We start from the raw sequence: 14,852 nt of genomic DNA, 5'->3' as shown, positions 1-14,852 counted from the left end.
AATTTTTTGTTACTGTAGGTTTACTTTTTAGGTTCTCAGATTCTGTGTTTAATTGTTTATCTAATTTCTACCGTGTCGGGTCGATTTTTTATTTTATGAATGACTCAACACTTGTTGATGTCGTATTGAATTTGAGTGTTTATGACGTATTAAATGAAACATGTGACAAATGACTAATCGTTAACTTTGAGTTCCAATACTATCTTCCTTATTGAGATGGACAATATAAAAATATTAATTAAATAATTAAATTTAAGTTTCTTTGAACAAAACAAAAAAGTACAAATCTTTTTATGAACTTCTTAAGTGAATTTCATCTCTGCTTTTACTTCTCTATATATTACATGGCTCCACAGCATTACAATAAGTAGGTACAGAGTGTTCTGTTTCCTATCAACAACAATAGGCTAACACTCAACTGAAACATGGCTAGAAGGGGAGTTGAAAAATGAAGAAACAGAAAGTGGAAAAGATGATTTTAGAGGCTTGGTTGGTGGTGCCTTGTCCGATACACAAAGGCAGTTTTTAGGCCTTTGCTGCTTCTACCGGAGTTTTCGCCCTGCTGTCGACTATCTGCTCGTACAAGTCTCGAATCTTCAACCCGACTATGGTTTGGAAGAGACCGGTTCCGTTGTTACTGCCGGGGAAATCGGAATGCTTCAACATTTGTTGGGTGACTTCTCCATAGAACTTGGTAGAGATGTTGCTTAGATGGCTTTCAACGTAGATCAGCTCATCTAATCTGTCAAATTGGCCATCCATTTCCAGCACAGACACCTAAGACAATCAAACAGAGGAATTGGCTTAAATCCTGCAAACAGAGGAAGAAACAGAGGAAACAGAGAAAACAGAGGATGTTGACAGAATGTTTATACCTCGTGGCCAAAATAAGCATCAGGGCCATAGAAAAATTTGATGCCAGGGTATGAACAAGTAAGCTTTCTACCGCATGGAATCCATGAGATAGTAGAGCCTTCATCAAAGAGATAAACAGGGCTGAAAAGCTCCACCCCTTCTTTCATTATCAACCTAACTCTCAAAACCTTCCCCTCATTATCACCAGGAATGAGTTGCGTTGGCAACACTTCAATCACTGCATCTGCATATTGCTTTTGTGGATCTGCACCAAACCACAAAATATAAACATGGGGTTTTCCTATTTTGAGAAATACGCACACTTAACATTGTTAAAATAACTAGAGAACAGAAGCTTTGAACCGAATACTGTATTTCTGTGTGTTATAACTATGTAATTGAGTTTTGGTTCAAAAAGATTACCAATATACGCGTCAAAATCAGGCTTTCTGGCTTCGATACTAGCTTTGATGCTTTCAAGGCTATGTCCTCGCTCTGCCATGTCCCTCTGCAATTTTTGTAACATAGTTAGCTTAAACTGCTGATTTAAAGACGAATTTTCACTGCTATTTCATCGAGTTGTATAAATGTCAAGCAACTTTGAAACCAGACGTTATAGAGCAATTACCTGAATTTTCCAAGCAAATTTAACCTCATTGCTGATGTCCAAGTAGATGCTGAAGTCCAAGAGGTCCCTTACTCGTGAATCATACCTACATGTGCACAAAGATAACTTATTAATTGCTTTAATTTCAAAGGATTGTTGCTCATTATTAGCAATAAATTACTTGCATGTGTATTTTGTTTTATTTTATTTATTTTGTTTTAATTTCAAGAGCATTTTGTATAGGAGTTTATAATAGTTGGTTATAAGTGAACCTAAATATGGCCAAGGCCCCACCAAGAAAAAGATGACGATGACATTGACAGCCACAATTCCACAGCCATTCAAATAAATGTAGATATTATTTTTTCTTGGGAAAAAGAAAGAAAAGGACAAGGCTCTCATAGCATAATATTACTTGTGCTCTAGAATTGAAAATTTGAAACATCATATGTATTTATACAACCATTATTGGATATGAGGTAGACCTACAAGCCACATTAAAATAACTTATCTAATGCTATATACGACAGTATAAAGACTTTTTTTAAAAAAAATAAATTTTATAAAAAATATTATACAATTGTCATACAATTGAGATAACGTGACAGTAAAAATTATTTTTACAGTATATTAGTATATTACTTTATTACAGTTATACGACCGAGATAAGATGAGATGAGATGAGAGAGGGAATGGTTGCAGGTTTACTTACATTGGGTGCAAACCTTCAATGACAAGGATCTTGGGAGGCTTGATGAGCTCAGGAGGATCCAAAAGACCAGAGACATGGTTGTAAATGGGCTTCTCAACAGGAATCCCTTCCTTGATAGCCTTAACCTGCTCATACATGAGATCAAAGTTGTTGGCTCTTGGGTCAAGTGCTGTCACTCCCTTCTCCTTCCTTCCTGTTCTATCCAGCGAGTGATAGTCATCCAAGCATATCACCGTCGTGGTGTCGCTTATCAGGGTGTTCGAGTCCGGGTTCCCACCCCTTGGTGGCTCCGCCGCTCCTCCGAACACGCTCGTCAGCCTCCTCATGAAGGTACTCTTCCCACACCCCGAGTCTGCCGCCAGCCCAATCACAACCGTCTGTGAGTCACTTGCTGTGCATGTTATCACGTACGGGCGACTGCTGCCGCAGCCACCGCCGCCGCCTTTCTTGCTGGTTTTCTTGACGCCACTGCTGTAGAAAACTACCTGTTTTTGGTGAAATCCCAGGTGGGTCTTTGATGGTGTGGAGATTGAACATGTTGAATACAGGGAGGTGCAAATTGCCATTTTTTTTTTCTCTCTCTCTGCTCAGGAATTCACAGAAGCTCTAAGAGAGGAAAAGATGGTTGAAAATGGTTTTTGGTTGTAAACATGAAATGGGTTTGGCTTCTTGTAATCCTTGAGATTATATATGAAACTTTGGGAGAGAAGAAAGGAGTTGATGAAATCAGAAGGCAGTTTTGGAAAGGGAGGAAAATGTTGGCGTTGGTGATGGGTGGCTGATGTGTCTTTTTGTTTGTATGTTTATGTGACTACCCCTGGTTTTGGACAAATTTGGAGGTAATTTTAAGGTGGGATGAGGGGGATATGGGTGGATTAAACCAATGGGGAGTGGGTAAAAGGGTCAAATTATTTTTATTTGCCCATCAAAAGAAAATTCTACCTCATATATATGTTTATATATATTAAAGAAAAATGGAGTTGCTGATGAAATTTGTGATAAAATGAGGGATGGAGAAGCTTGGTGGTGATTCATTGCATTTTGGATATTTGCAACGCCACGTGGCACCAAGGGGGTGGCTGGTTGAAGATGAGGGGTGGAGGGTGTAGAATGGAGGAGAGATTTGGAGCCCATATCTTCCAATGTTTCTATCTTTGGACTGTACTCTTGTGTGTGTGTAATCTCACAGTTATGGGAGTCGTGTTGATCAGGACCACATACATCGTTAATTAAAAAAAAAAAAAAAAAAAGGGGTCTGTAAATTCAATACAAATCAAACAGAAAATAGTGAATTGTTTTAGGGTCGAGAGATTTCATCCGTTTAGTTAAATAGGTCAGGCTATAATTATCTATATAGTTTTATACTTATACTTTGACATGATTCAAACCCGACACACAACATTTAGGATTAACAATTTTTGACACGAACTTAATACAAAATTTATAAATTAGGGTTAATGGATCTGACTCATTTAATTAAATGAGGCAAGTTAGAGTTGATTTATATAGTGTTATACTTCTGCTTTGATAAACTACACTACACTAGCTGTAATTTCTATGACAATTTGATTTTGATATATATGGACCCTGTAATTTTTCTTTCAATTCGATGTATACAATTGTATTGTGTCGTTTAAGCAATTGTATAAAAAGTACATATTTTTCACGTATTAAATAATATATATCAATTTTATAAATTGAGTCCAAGGAAATTTTTTCTTATGGAAAGAAAACTGTCTTTTTTGATGCAATTGTGTTCATCCAGTCTACGGTTTTGGTTTTAAGCAGAGGTTTGCAGTAGCTGTGGGTGACCCGGTTTCATCCATTAAGAAATGTGAATGGGGCACACTTGTTTGTCTTGACAGTCCAGGATGGCCCATTTGTGTGGAACTCTTTTAAAAGAAAATATTTTAGTACTAGCATATGATGTTTGTTAAACTCCTTTAAGACATTTAAAAATGCTTAATGATTATGTTCTTTTCCCCTTTTTTTTTTTAAGTTTAAAAACTTTTAATTAATTATTATTATTTTTTGTTAAATGTCGTAAAAAAAAATTAAAATACTCCTACTTTTTATTATAAAAAGAAGAAAAAAAAATGCAAAGTCAATTATGATGTACCTAGCTGTGTCTTGGATTTGTGGTTGCTTCCACTATTTTTTTTTTTTTTTTTTTTTTTTTTTAATGAGCAATCACAAATCTAGGACACAAATCCCTAGTAACCTTGTCCCGGATTCAATTTAAAAAAAAAAAAAAAAAAAAAAAAAAACAGGAGCAACAAGAATTCTCACTCTTAGTCGTCACTCGTCTATAAGCCAACTTGGGCATTGACTTACTTTTGTATAGAATTAACTTTATACTTAAAAATTTGTATTTTTTTTTTTTTTGTGGAGAAGTTGATAAATTTTTTTAACAATATTCGTGTGACGTCTCGCATTGTCTGGGCATAGAAAAGATAATGTATTTTTATGGAATATACTTTCTCTAAATGGTAAGAGGCCTTTTGGGGATAAATCCAATAATAAAACCGTGCGGGCTTGACCCAAAGCGGACAATATCATACCACTTGGAACATGGGTATTACACTTCGGCTCGAATATTTAGCAATTTATTTAAATTTAAGTTTTATTATTTATTTTTGCAAACCCAAAAAAATACTTGACCCAAGCTGATTACTTAGTTGAACTTTCTAGTTAAAAAAAATATATAAGTTGAACTCGAGTTTGAGTAAAACTTAAATGAGTCGATCTCGAGTAAGCTTGGCTCGTTAACAACCTTACATGAAATGCTATTTGAAGTCAAATGCCGAAAGTAGCTTGGTGGAATGTAGTTCGATATTCGATGGCAATTCCAAAGCATGTGTTTGTTTTCTAGCTGGCTATACAAGATAGTTTAACTACTGTTGAAGTGGGGTTTTAAAGGAGATGTAATGTGTCTAGTTTGCAGGAGTTGTATTGAGGAGAGGGATGACCTATTTTTCAATTGTGGGTTAAGTAAAAGAATTTGGAGGGAGATTATGAGAAATTGTTTATTAGTTGATCCTTTTACTACTTGAGATGACATTCAGAATTGGGGTGTAAAAGAGTTGAAGGATAGGAAGATGAAAGTTGTTCTATGCAAGCGGAGCTGGGGGTGAGACAATTTACCACTTATCGAGCAGAAAATTGGGCTATGAGTCATGATAAATGGTATCAAAGTAAACCTAATAATGCTTTTGAGTAATGCTATACATCCTCTGCTCGCTCTCCAATTCCTTAAAATGCTATGTAGCGTGGTTTTTCGTAGTATTTGGTGTATGAAAATTAGTTATTTGTTCGGAGAGACCACGTCACATAAGCTTTGGAGGGATGGAGGGTGATGAATTGAATTATTCAATATTTTTATGACCAAGAATACTACAATACCGTACGGGCCTTGGTGAGAATTTCGAATATTCAAGTAGGTAAGATTGTAAAGAGTTAAATTAAATGGGTAAGATGTTGCCCATTTCCCCTCTCCTATATTGAATGGGAAAAAAATTGGTAGATATTGCATGGACATATATTAAATCTATATATATAAAAGCAATTAAAGGAGAACATCAACTGTCTTTAGTCTTTTAAAATATCCCACAAATTTGACTAACTTGTTCTTAGGCCATGTCATTTTATTTATTTTAAATTGGGTTCCTGAGTGAAAGACTCACTATCTCAAAGATAGTTTCTTGAAAATGTAGTAATTGCCTAGTCATTTTCTTTTCTTAATTCTCTTCCTCAAGTAATTTTTTTATTTATTTTTATATAATTTCTCTCTCTCTCTCTCTCTCTTGTTTTTGCTTGCCTTTTTTTTTTCTTTTTTTTTTTTCTGGTATAATTCATCATATAAAATAAGATAAAAAGGGAAAGAAGCATACTGTTTGAGCAGCTGATGAGGCAGCAATTATGTGGTGTATGAATAAATTTGGATCTAAAAGGGAACCATTTGGGGAGACAAAGAAGCAAAGAGCATGCATGTCATCACCCTAATCTAATATAAAATCCAGTCTACGTTCTCCCACTTGCTCCATCTCCATCCCCATGCAACCTCTCAAGCTTCCCATTTGTTATTTCTTCATTACACTCCTAAATTACTCATAAATTTTAAATTATTAAAAAAAAAAAAAAAAAAAAAAAAACTCGTTTTCTTCAACCTTCTTTTTTTCTCTCATTTTTCAAATTTTCCGATTATGACTAGGTGATATGATTGCTAGATGATGGTAATATGCTTTGGACCTTTGGTAGAAGACCTAAAGCAAGCTTGTGCTACAATCACTAAAATTTTTGGCTATATGTGCTGGACATTACATATAATGGAATAATTCTTATGTCGGAATATGGAAAACCTACCGCCGAGGGTGGTGGTCTATTAGCATTTGGGTTAACTCCTAGCTAGCGGTTTGGTGAGTGGAAGGTCCGATGGTCGAATCTCAAAATGAGAAGCATTTGGAATTATTTCCATACTAACGGCTTGGGTGTCGCTAGTGTTTTTGGTGGCCCAACTGACTTGAAGGAGCACTTACAATTTTTTACCATCTAAACCCTAGCTGCTCTGGTCGCCCCCTCCTTCCTTTTTGCTTAGAAAAAATAAAAATAAAAATAAATGAAAAGGACGGTAAACAATGAATACTTATGTTGTAGGTGAAGAGATATACTTCATTATTGTGAAACCGTTACTATCTAAATACTCTCATGAATGATGAAACATTGCTCTCGATTAACCAAAACTAATTGAAAAATAAAATAAAGTAAAATAAAAATCGTTTTCCACGGGATGTGTTGCTACCCAACATCAAATTAAAGTAATTTTTTCCTCTCAACTTTTGAGAACTACAAGAAGTACATAACTCATCATACACCTATATATCTAAGATACAAATCAATTATTATAATAATTAGTAAAATATATACGGTATAAGACAAAATAACAAGTTTAATCGGGTTATTGTTTTAAAATGCAACGAAAAGTTTGACAAGATACTATATAAACAGAATAATTGATAGCAAAAAGTTATAGTAAATAAAATTTTGATTAGGTCATTTTCTTAAAGACTCGTGCCCATAGGATTATAATCGAGCCAAATTAAAACTAGCTAGTATTAAAATTTCATGCTTAGTTCATTTATTTTTTAAATAAGGGAAAATTACACTTTACCCTCTCAAAGTTGACAGCGTTTTTTAATTAGAACACCAAAGTTTCAATTTTTGCAATCCACCCCCACAAAGTTTCAATTTTTTTTCAATTCGTCCAATATTATCTCAAAATTCTCATATTGCCCTTAATTTTTATTTTTTTATGAAAAAATAAATAAATTGGGGACTGTAAAAATGGCCAGATGGCCGTAGCCACCCCAATTTTTTTTAAAAAAAATTTTTTATAAAAAATAAAAAAATAAAAATTATGGGCAATATGGGAAGTTTTGGATACAATTGGTCAAGTTGCAAAAATTTAGAACTTTGAGGTGGGAGGGGGGGAGAGATTGCAAAAATTGAAACTTTGGTGTTTGAATTAAAAAACGCTGTCAACTTTGGAGGGTAAACTGTAATTTTCCCTTTAAATAAACTACACCTTGTTAATGAACTATTTAAAGGTTTTTTTTTTTTTTTTTTTCTAAAAACATTATTTCGAAGGACAAAAATTCTATTTTCCAATGCAATTTCAAACATGTTCGTAGACCAATGTAATTCTCTATGTTGATTAGGGAAAACTTTGGTCTTTCATTCTTAACGATCGTCCACAATCATGTTGATAGCAAGGCACGCTTGAAACAGTGAAGATTGAAAAGTTTGCACTTTGCATAGACAAAAGCTCCTGTAAAATTATTATCATCCTCCAAATAGTTAGAATTTCTAATTAGATATAAAAGAAAAGCAGTATCATCTAAAAACACAGCAATCCCAAAAATCTAGAAACTGCAACAGTAAATTAAATAGCTTAATCCGATACTAATATACTACCCAACAGCCACATCCTTGAATTAGAGTATAAATTTAGTATTCTTAGCCAAAAGGCAGTAAAAATGTTACGATTCCAAGTGTTTCATGTGACTTAAGTACAAGCTTAATCATGTATATATAAGTTATTGGACACCTTCCCTTTCTTTAACAATTATCATGTCAGCTTAGCTTTTTTGACTAGCAGGATAAAAGCGCTCTTATTTTTGAATAGAATGCATGAGACTTTAAGAGTACCCTTTTCACCATGTCCTGTATATAAAGTTTAAACATACATTAGCAACTCAGACTCTTATTTTGCGTGACATATGGTGCCTAATGGTGATGGCCCGGCGTGTTTGTAAGGGGGAGGTCGTGGGCTTCGATGGCGTCAGCCGCATAGTTTTCTCAGTGCCATACCTAGAAAAGCCATAATCAAACATGTCAGAATAGCTTTTTTTTTCATGATGTGGCACAATCCAATTCAGCAGTCCTCATAATGACATAACAATGAATACAATGTTAATCATGTTTAAATTGTTATTGGGATCATATCAGTTTGGTATTGAGGATGACAGTGATGATATAGAAGATGAACCCCTTTCATGATGCTGGACTTATAGAACATGCAGCACAAGGCAGAGTAGAGGATCAATTGGTCCATAGCTTGACTTAAACAGTGGAGGAATCAAAATAGAAGTTTCTGATTTTTTTTTGGAAATATGCATGCACAGGATTATTTAAATTGGGAAGCTACCGGAACCAACTTATGATGACTACGATGATGAGGAAGAGGATGTTGATAGAGTGATGACAACGGAGAGTGGAGGAGGAAGATTGTCTTCCAAACATGAGCGATTTGTGGTAGGAAGGTGTGTGATGTTCTTGATGGGAGTAGCCACGAGAACATTAAGTTGGATGGTTAAGATTTATTTGTTCTATGACAGATGAAGGGCTAGGATTTTAGGGGTTAATAAAGGCTATTATAAATAGCCTCATTTGAGTAATTGTAGACAGCCTTTTCTTCTCTAATATATAAAAATTTCATATTTGAGTTCTTGGACTCTTTGAAGCCTAGAAATTGATCTTTTATTGTTCCAACTTCAATCTTATCTTCCTGAATATTGCTGGAATTTTTTTTCTTTAACTCTTTTCTAAGTGTCAATTTGCTTGAAAAGTGGCATCTTTGGCAGGTTCATATCAAATCTACTCTAAATCTAAGTACCCATGCTATGAATGACACAAAAAAGAAAACTAATGAAATCATTGGAATAAAAGCTTAAACCAAGCTCGAAATCATGCAGTGAAGTCAAGACATGAATTTTTTTTTTTTGTTTGTTTATAAAGGATCCTTGGGTAGTATCCCAAGCTTGATCTTAAAATTGGACAAGCAATCCACCCAATAGAGAGAATATAACCCACAACTAAGCAAGCATCAACATAAATATGGAACACTTTTTACTTTTTTTCTTTTTTTTTATTAAAAAAAAAGTGTCCAAAATCCACTGATCACCTATTGTGGCCTCCACAATAACCCAAGAAAAGGCACTCTCAGAAAATTGTCCAAACCATTCAACTCAAAAATAATGGCCAAAATTTTTACCCTAATCACCCAACATACCCATTAGGCACAGAAAACCAAAGGAGATGGAGATCCCTCTAAACATCTCGACAAAGCCCAAGAACATAGCCAAGACATCTTCTTATATATATATATAATTCATATTGCTATAACGAACACAATTAAACCCTAAACCCTAAAGACCAAAAGCAAAGGCACAAGTAAATTAGCAGGTTATGAATCCAAAGTCGATTTTACAATCTACTCGCATTGGATAGACAAATAATAGAGATATTTTTAACTCACATTTCAACTCATCCAATTTTTTTTGAGTTGTGTACATAGTGCAGGGTCAAATAAACCAAGAGAGAAACCATGATGACAAAAAACCGCTTCAAATAAAAAGATAGTATGCATATACTACCTTCTTAAAGAAGATTGATAGTTTAAATATCTGTTTCTAAATGCAATGCAACCTAAAGTCATGTTACTTCATCATGAAAATTTGCACTATTTTTTTTAAGTGGATTTATAAATACCTGTTCAATTTTCAAACAGATAAGATATGGAGTTGAGAATTCAATTTTCATTGGGATTAAAAAAAATTCAAAAAATCAAACCTTGAAATGCGCATTGTGCCGCTTTCCCTCCTTCCAACGCCGAATATTCCCATCATTCATTGTCCTAAACCTGGACTTGTAAGACCTAATCAAGAAACATCAAAACCATTTAGTACACAAAAGAATAATAGTTGTTTCAAAAGAAGCAGTATAAACGTGTAAACCTACGAATAAAACTTCATTTTGGTTTTCTTTAACTTGGACGTGACCGGTGTCATTGGCTTTCTCCTCTTCTTCCGCTCTCTCGACGAAACATGCCGCACTTGAACTACCTACACACATATAAACAAATAAAAGGTATCTATTCACAAGCACAAGGATACCCAAACTTCAAATTCCAATACTTGAAACGAATTAGTCAATCCCCCCATGCCAAAAATTTGGATAAGATTGCATGTAAGAACTATAACATTCAAAATTCGGGGTCTTCCTCTCTCAGGCATTTCCTCAGTATCCAAATGGACAATAAAGAAAATGGCTACAAATCAAAAAGAAGACAAAAATAAATCAAAACTCCAACTTACAGATGGAGGAAGCGGGGAGATAAATGGGTGCAAAGCCAGTGAAGGATGGGCTGTTGAAGAGGCATTGAGGAGGGGCCTGCAGCTCCATCTACTCCTCGATGCAAAATGGAGGGCTTGGTGGAGCTATGGGAAAGTGTGGATGAGGCGACGTGAAGTAGAAGAAGATCGAGAAGGAAGAGTCTGGGTCGACCGAAGGCCCAGAGACTGAAGCTTGGCGCACCATCTCTGCATCATGGTTGTCAGTAATGGTTTCCACGAGCTTTGGCCTTTTCGTTTTGTTCTTTTGGAGGAAACTCTGATTTGGTGCTACAATGAGGTATGTTTGGGAATTGGGTTAGTATGCTACAGTCTTGGATTAAGATAGTGTTTGGGTTGGTTGTAGGTTGTCCACAGCCTGTATATGTATAGCCTATTGAGAAAAGTTCGCTTACCCTCATCAATCCGATTGTCAATGTCCTTTGTAAACTAAAGATTGTTTCTATACTTCTTTAATTACCAAAAATTGTCAATATCTTCTTAAAATCAAAAAGAAAAGAATAAAAATTGTCAATGACGGTGGGTAGCCGAGCACTTCCTTGGCCCCTTAACCAAATGTGGGTGGCTTGGCCACCCCTTTTAGCCAAGTGTGTGGTGGCCGAACCCCCAACATCAGAATAATGATTTGGCCATTCTCAAATTTTTTACTATATATTTTTTTTAAATAGAAAATTTTTAAAAAATTGATTAAATTTGCCTTGAACCACTAAATCAAGAATAAGGTAAACTTTATTTATTTATTTTTTTAAAAAAAATTGATAAATCAATAATGAATCTTATGGGATACTTGTTTATTTAATAAATCAAAATTACCTTAAAAAGTAGGGATGAAGATCATTTTGAGTAAAACAAAGATGATTCATTCCATGGTACAAATTTGATTTTGCTATATTTAATGGTGTATATAATGTCACATCAATAAAAATGTAAAATGAAGAGAAGCTCATTAAAAAAAAAAAAAAAAAATTGGTTAAATATTTCTTTTTTGCCTCTTGTGGTTTAACGATTTTATTTTTTATTTTTTTATCCCTCTAAGTTTCGTTTTGTCTCACATAGAACTCCTCACTTAATTATTAATTAAAACAAAGTTCATATTCCGTCCAACTTCCGTCAAAAAAATTAACAATAACCAAAAAAAAAAAAAATCCTTTTTGAAAGGACACATAATTAAGGTAGGTAGCTTTGCATCCCTTGAAATCCAGCCTAATTTCTTTCTTTTTCAATTAATGTACTATATATATGATTCCTAATTAAAGACTCGCCAGGTATTAGCTAGGTATATATATAACTCAACTCAAGGGGACAAAAAAAATTACAAATTAAGAGATAATACTACAAGAAAAAATGACTAGCAGAATCTGACAAAACAAAACCCCTGCCCTAATTAATTATATGATTTTTTTTTCATTTGAAATTGCACGGTTGATAAACAAACAAAACATTGAAAGCGAATTAATGGACTTAATTATTTTATGTAGCATCATAAAGAATCATAATTTTTTTTATTCTAGTTTGAAGTTAAGTTTGTTCTTATAATTACCAAACTATCCTCAACAGAAACAGGGAGCTAGGTACATGCACTCTTAATTATTTGCACCGATTTTCTCAAAAAAAAAAAAAAAAAAAAAAAATTATTTGCACCGATTGATGGTTTTCAAAAATGGCACTATTCATGAGCTAAAAAAAATCAACCGGGGTGCCCAGCCCAGGTGCACTCATTATATATATATATATATATGATGTTACAAATTCAAATTGCCCAGAACTAATTAAACGACTAGATCGCATTTCTTTTCATATTATTAATTGTTTGGTTGAAAGCTATATATATATATAGTGGCATGATCCTATTTTGATCATGATCAATCACCCACTAAAACATGAAGGGTACACCACCTTCTTCTTCTCATCGATCAATTACCCATGCACCGAATAATCTTGTTCTAATCTAATCAATTACGTGAAGATATATATATATACATGACTTAGGGTACTCTATATATGGTCTTACGTACTAATTAAGATTAATGTAATTAAGATTAATAAGCTACAAATTAAAAGTGGTTGTTTTCTAATTAAACACATGCATTTTTGCTCGCATGACCAACCACTAGCTGGCCAGGTGTATGTGGTCCCTAGCTCGTACCCTTTTGTTTGGTTGCCAAAAACGGAAAGTCGTAGCAGGTGACATTTGTTCTTTTAAACCAAAGAATAAAAAATAAATAATAAGTAATACAAGCCAAAAGCAAAGCAGCTCGTGGGAATTAATGACATGGCCGCAAAAGCATGAAATATGATCATCTTCAGTTCATTTTGAACATTTTTAATTTATTTTGAATAGGAGAATATCCAGTTTATAGTTAAATTTTTTTTAAAAAAATTCTAAAACCATAAATAAGACACATGTCCACTAACAAAAAATAATAATAAAATACCATTTTAGATTAAAACAAATAAAAAATTAGAAAATATTTTTAAAAAACTAAGAATTGTGACCAGCCATAGGGAGGTTAATAGGACCACTTGTTGGCAAGCAGCTAGAAACCGAGCTGAATACGGGTGGTCAAAGCCACCCTATGGCCCATGGGGCTAGTCCGGCCACCCTCAAAAAAAAAAAATTAATGGGATGGCCCTAGGGGGTGGCTTCGGCCACCCCAGGCCAACAGGGGTGGTCCAGCCACCCCCGTTGGGCTGGCCGGCCACCCTTAATTTTTTTAAAATATTCTATTATTTTTATTTTTATTTAAAATAATAAAATCCTATTCCCAAAATAATAGAGGCAAAGACAATTAACCACAACACAAAGGGTGACTCCATCGATGATGTCACACCTTCGTCACGATGGTTCATTAACCACGGAATCATAAGCACACACAATAGCATTAATATGATTTCAGGCATTCTTGCAGGATCAAGCGGCCGAGCTCGATTCGAGTCACCTTTGTTCAAATCCATGATTAGCTCCAGGAGTTGCCTTTTGATCATTCCCACGTCACCTTGATTCTCAAACAACCTGACGACACCGGCCAAGTGGGTGCACTGGCCACCTTTTTCATCCCAAAACAATTCTTCATTATTTCTCTCTGGTAAAAGTTGGTGGTGTCTAGTTAAGTTTGCAGAAAGTTAATGTTGTCATGTGATCAGTTGCCCAAAAAAGGAAAGTTGTAGCTGGATCGCTTCCTAAACAATTAATGCGACTGCCTCGTTCCTAAGAAGGTTGCATCTAGCTAGCTAGTTGCTCTAAATTGGATCAATTTGGAATTTTAGTCCATTGAGACATCAAAATCTTGTGTTTACAAAGGGAATTGTTTGTGGATGTTGGGGCTTTTGAATGCGGTTGAACTCCAAAGCTTTTGATATAAGCATCTATATCTTAAAATAAACTAAGATATTTTACTACAGTTGAACTACAGTTGTGCATCTTCTCACTGGCCGGTTGAACTTACGTACTCTGTACTAGCTAGCTAGGGCCATTAATTGGGATTTTTGTTATATATATAAACTAAGTAACACATAATTAATTATAAATTTTATAATTTTTAAAATCTTAAAATTATATTTATGTTTAAACGTTAGAAAATGCTCTTGAAGTTGCCTTTTGGTCATTCGCATGTCACCTTGATTCTCAAACAACCTGACGACACCGGTGGGTGCACCGGCCACCTATTTCCTCCCAAAAATAATTCATCATTATTTCTTTCTGGCTAAAAATATGCGGATTATAGGAAGCATTAAATTCAGAAGGGGCCCACAAGAAGTCAAGAAAGGCATGGTTTACCTTTACCCTTAAGGGTGACCTACATGAGTTTGAAAAAAAAGGGTTAAATACCAAATACCTCCCTAGAGTTTCGTAACTTTATTTTTACCCACTGAGGTTTTATTCTTATCACAGGACTTCATGAGATTTTGATAAAGGACCAAGTTAGTCCATCCGTTAGTTGACCGTTAGGACTGACACGTGAACCAATTAGATGTTGACACGTGACACATA

General features: G+C 34.6%; 1 protein-coding gene and 1 long non-coding RNA gene across 2 annotated transcripts; both read right to left on the bottom strand.

Annotated features, from left to right (window-relative positions):
* Positions 1-226: 226 nt before the first annotated feature.
* Positions 227-3,095, bottom strand: LOC132176210 (phosphoribulokinase, chloroplastic). Its single transcript, XM_059588349.1, has 5 exons — positions 2,175-3,095; positions 1,484-1,568; positions 1,279-1,363; positions 876-1,120; positions 227-777 (listed from the first exon to the last, which is right to left on the bottom strand). Exons 1-5 carry the CDS (start codon positions 2,738-2,740, stop codon positions 526-528), a joined length of 1,233 nt encoding a protein of 410 aa, XP_059444332.1. The 5' UTR covers positions 2,741-3,095; the 3' UTR covers positions 227-525.
* Positions 3,096-8,156: 5,061 nt separating this feature from the next.
* On the bottom strand, positions 8,157-11,141 carry LOC132176207 (uncharacterized). The gene is made up of 4 exons (XR_009439501.1): positions 10,826-11,141; positions 10,470-10,573; positions 10,302-10,386; positions 8,157-8,540 (listed from the first exon to the last, which is right to left on the bottom strand). It is a non-coding gene; the product is annotated as an uncharacterized LOC132176207 (long non-coding RNA).
* Between the last annotated feature and the right edge of the window lie 3,711 nt (positions 11,142-14,852).

This window comes from Corylus avellana, chromosome ca3, assembly GCF_901000735.1.
Source record: "Corylus avellana chromosome ca3, CavTom2PMs-1.0".
NCBI classification, from domain to species: Eukaryota; Viridiplantae; Streptophyta; class Magnoliopsida; order Fagales; family Betulaceae; genus Corylus; species Corylus avellana.
The sequence above is the reverse complement of the archived record's forward strand: the minus strand, read 5'-3'. Positions and strand labels throughout refer to the sequence as shown.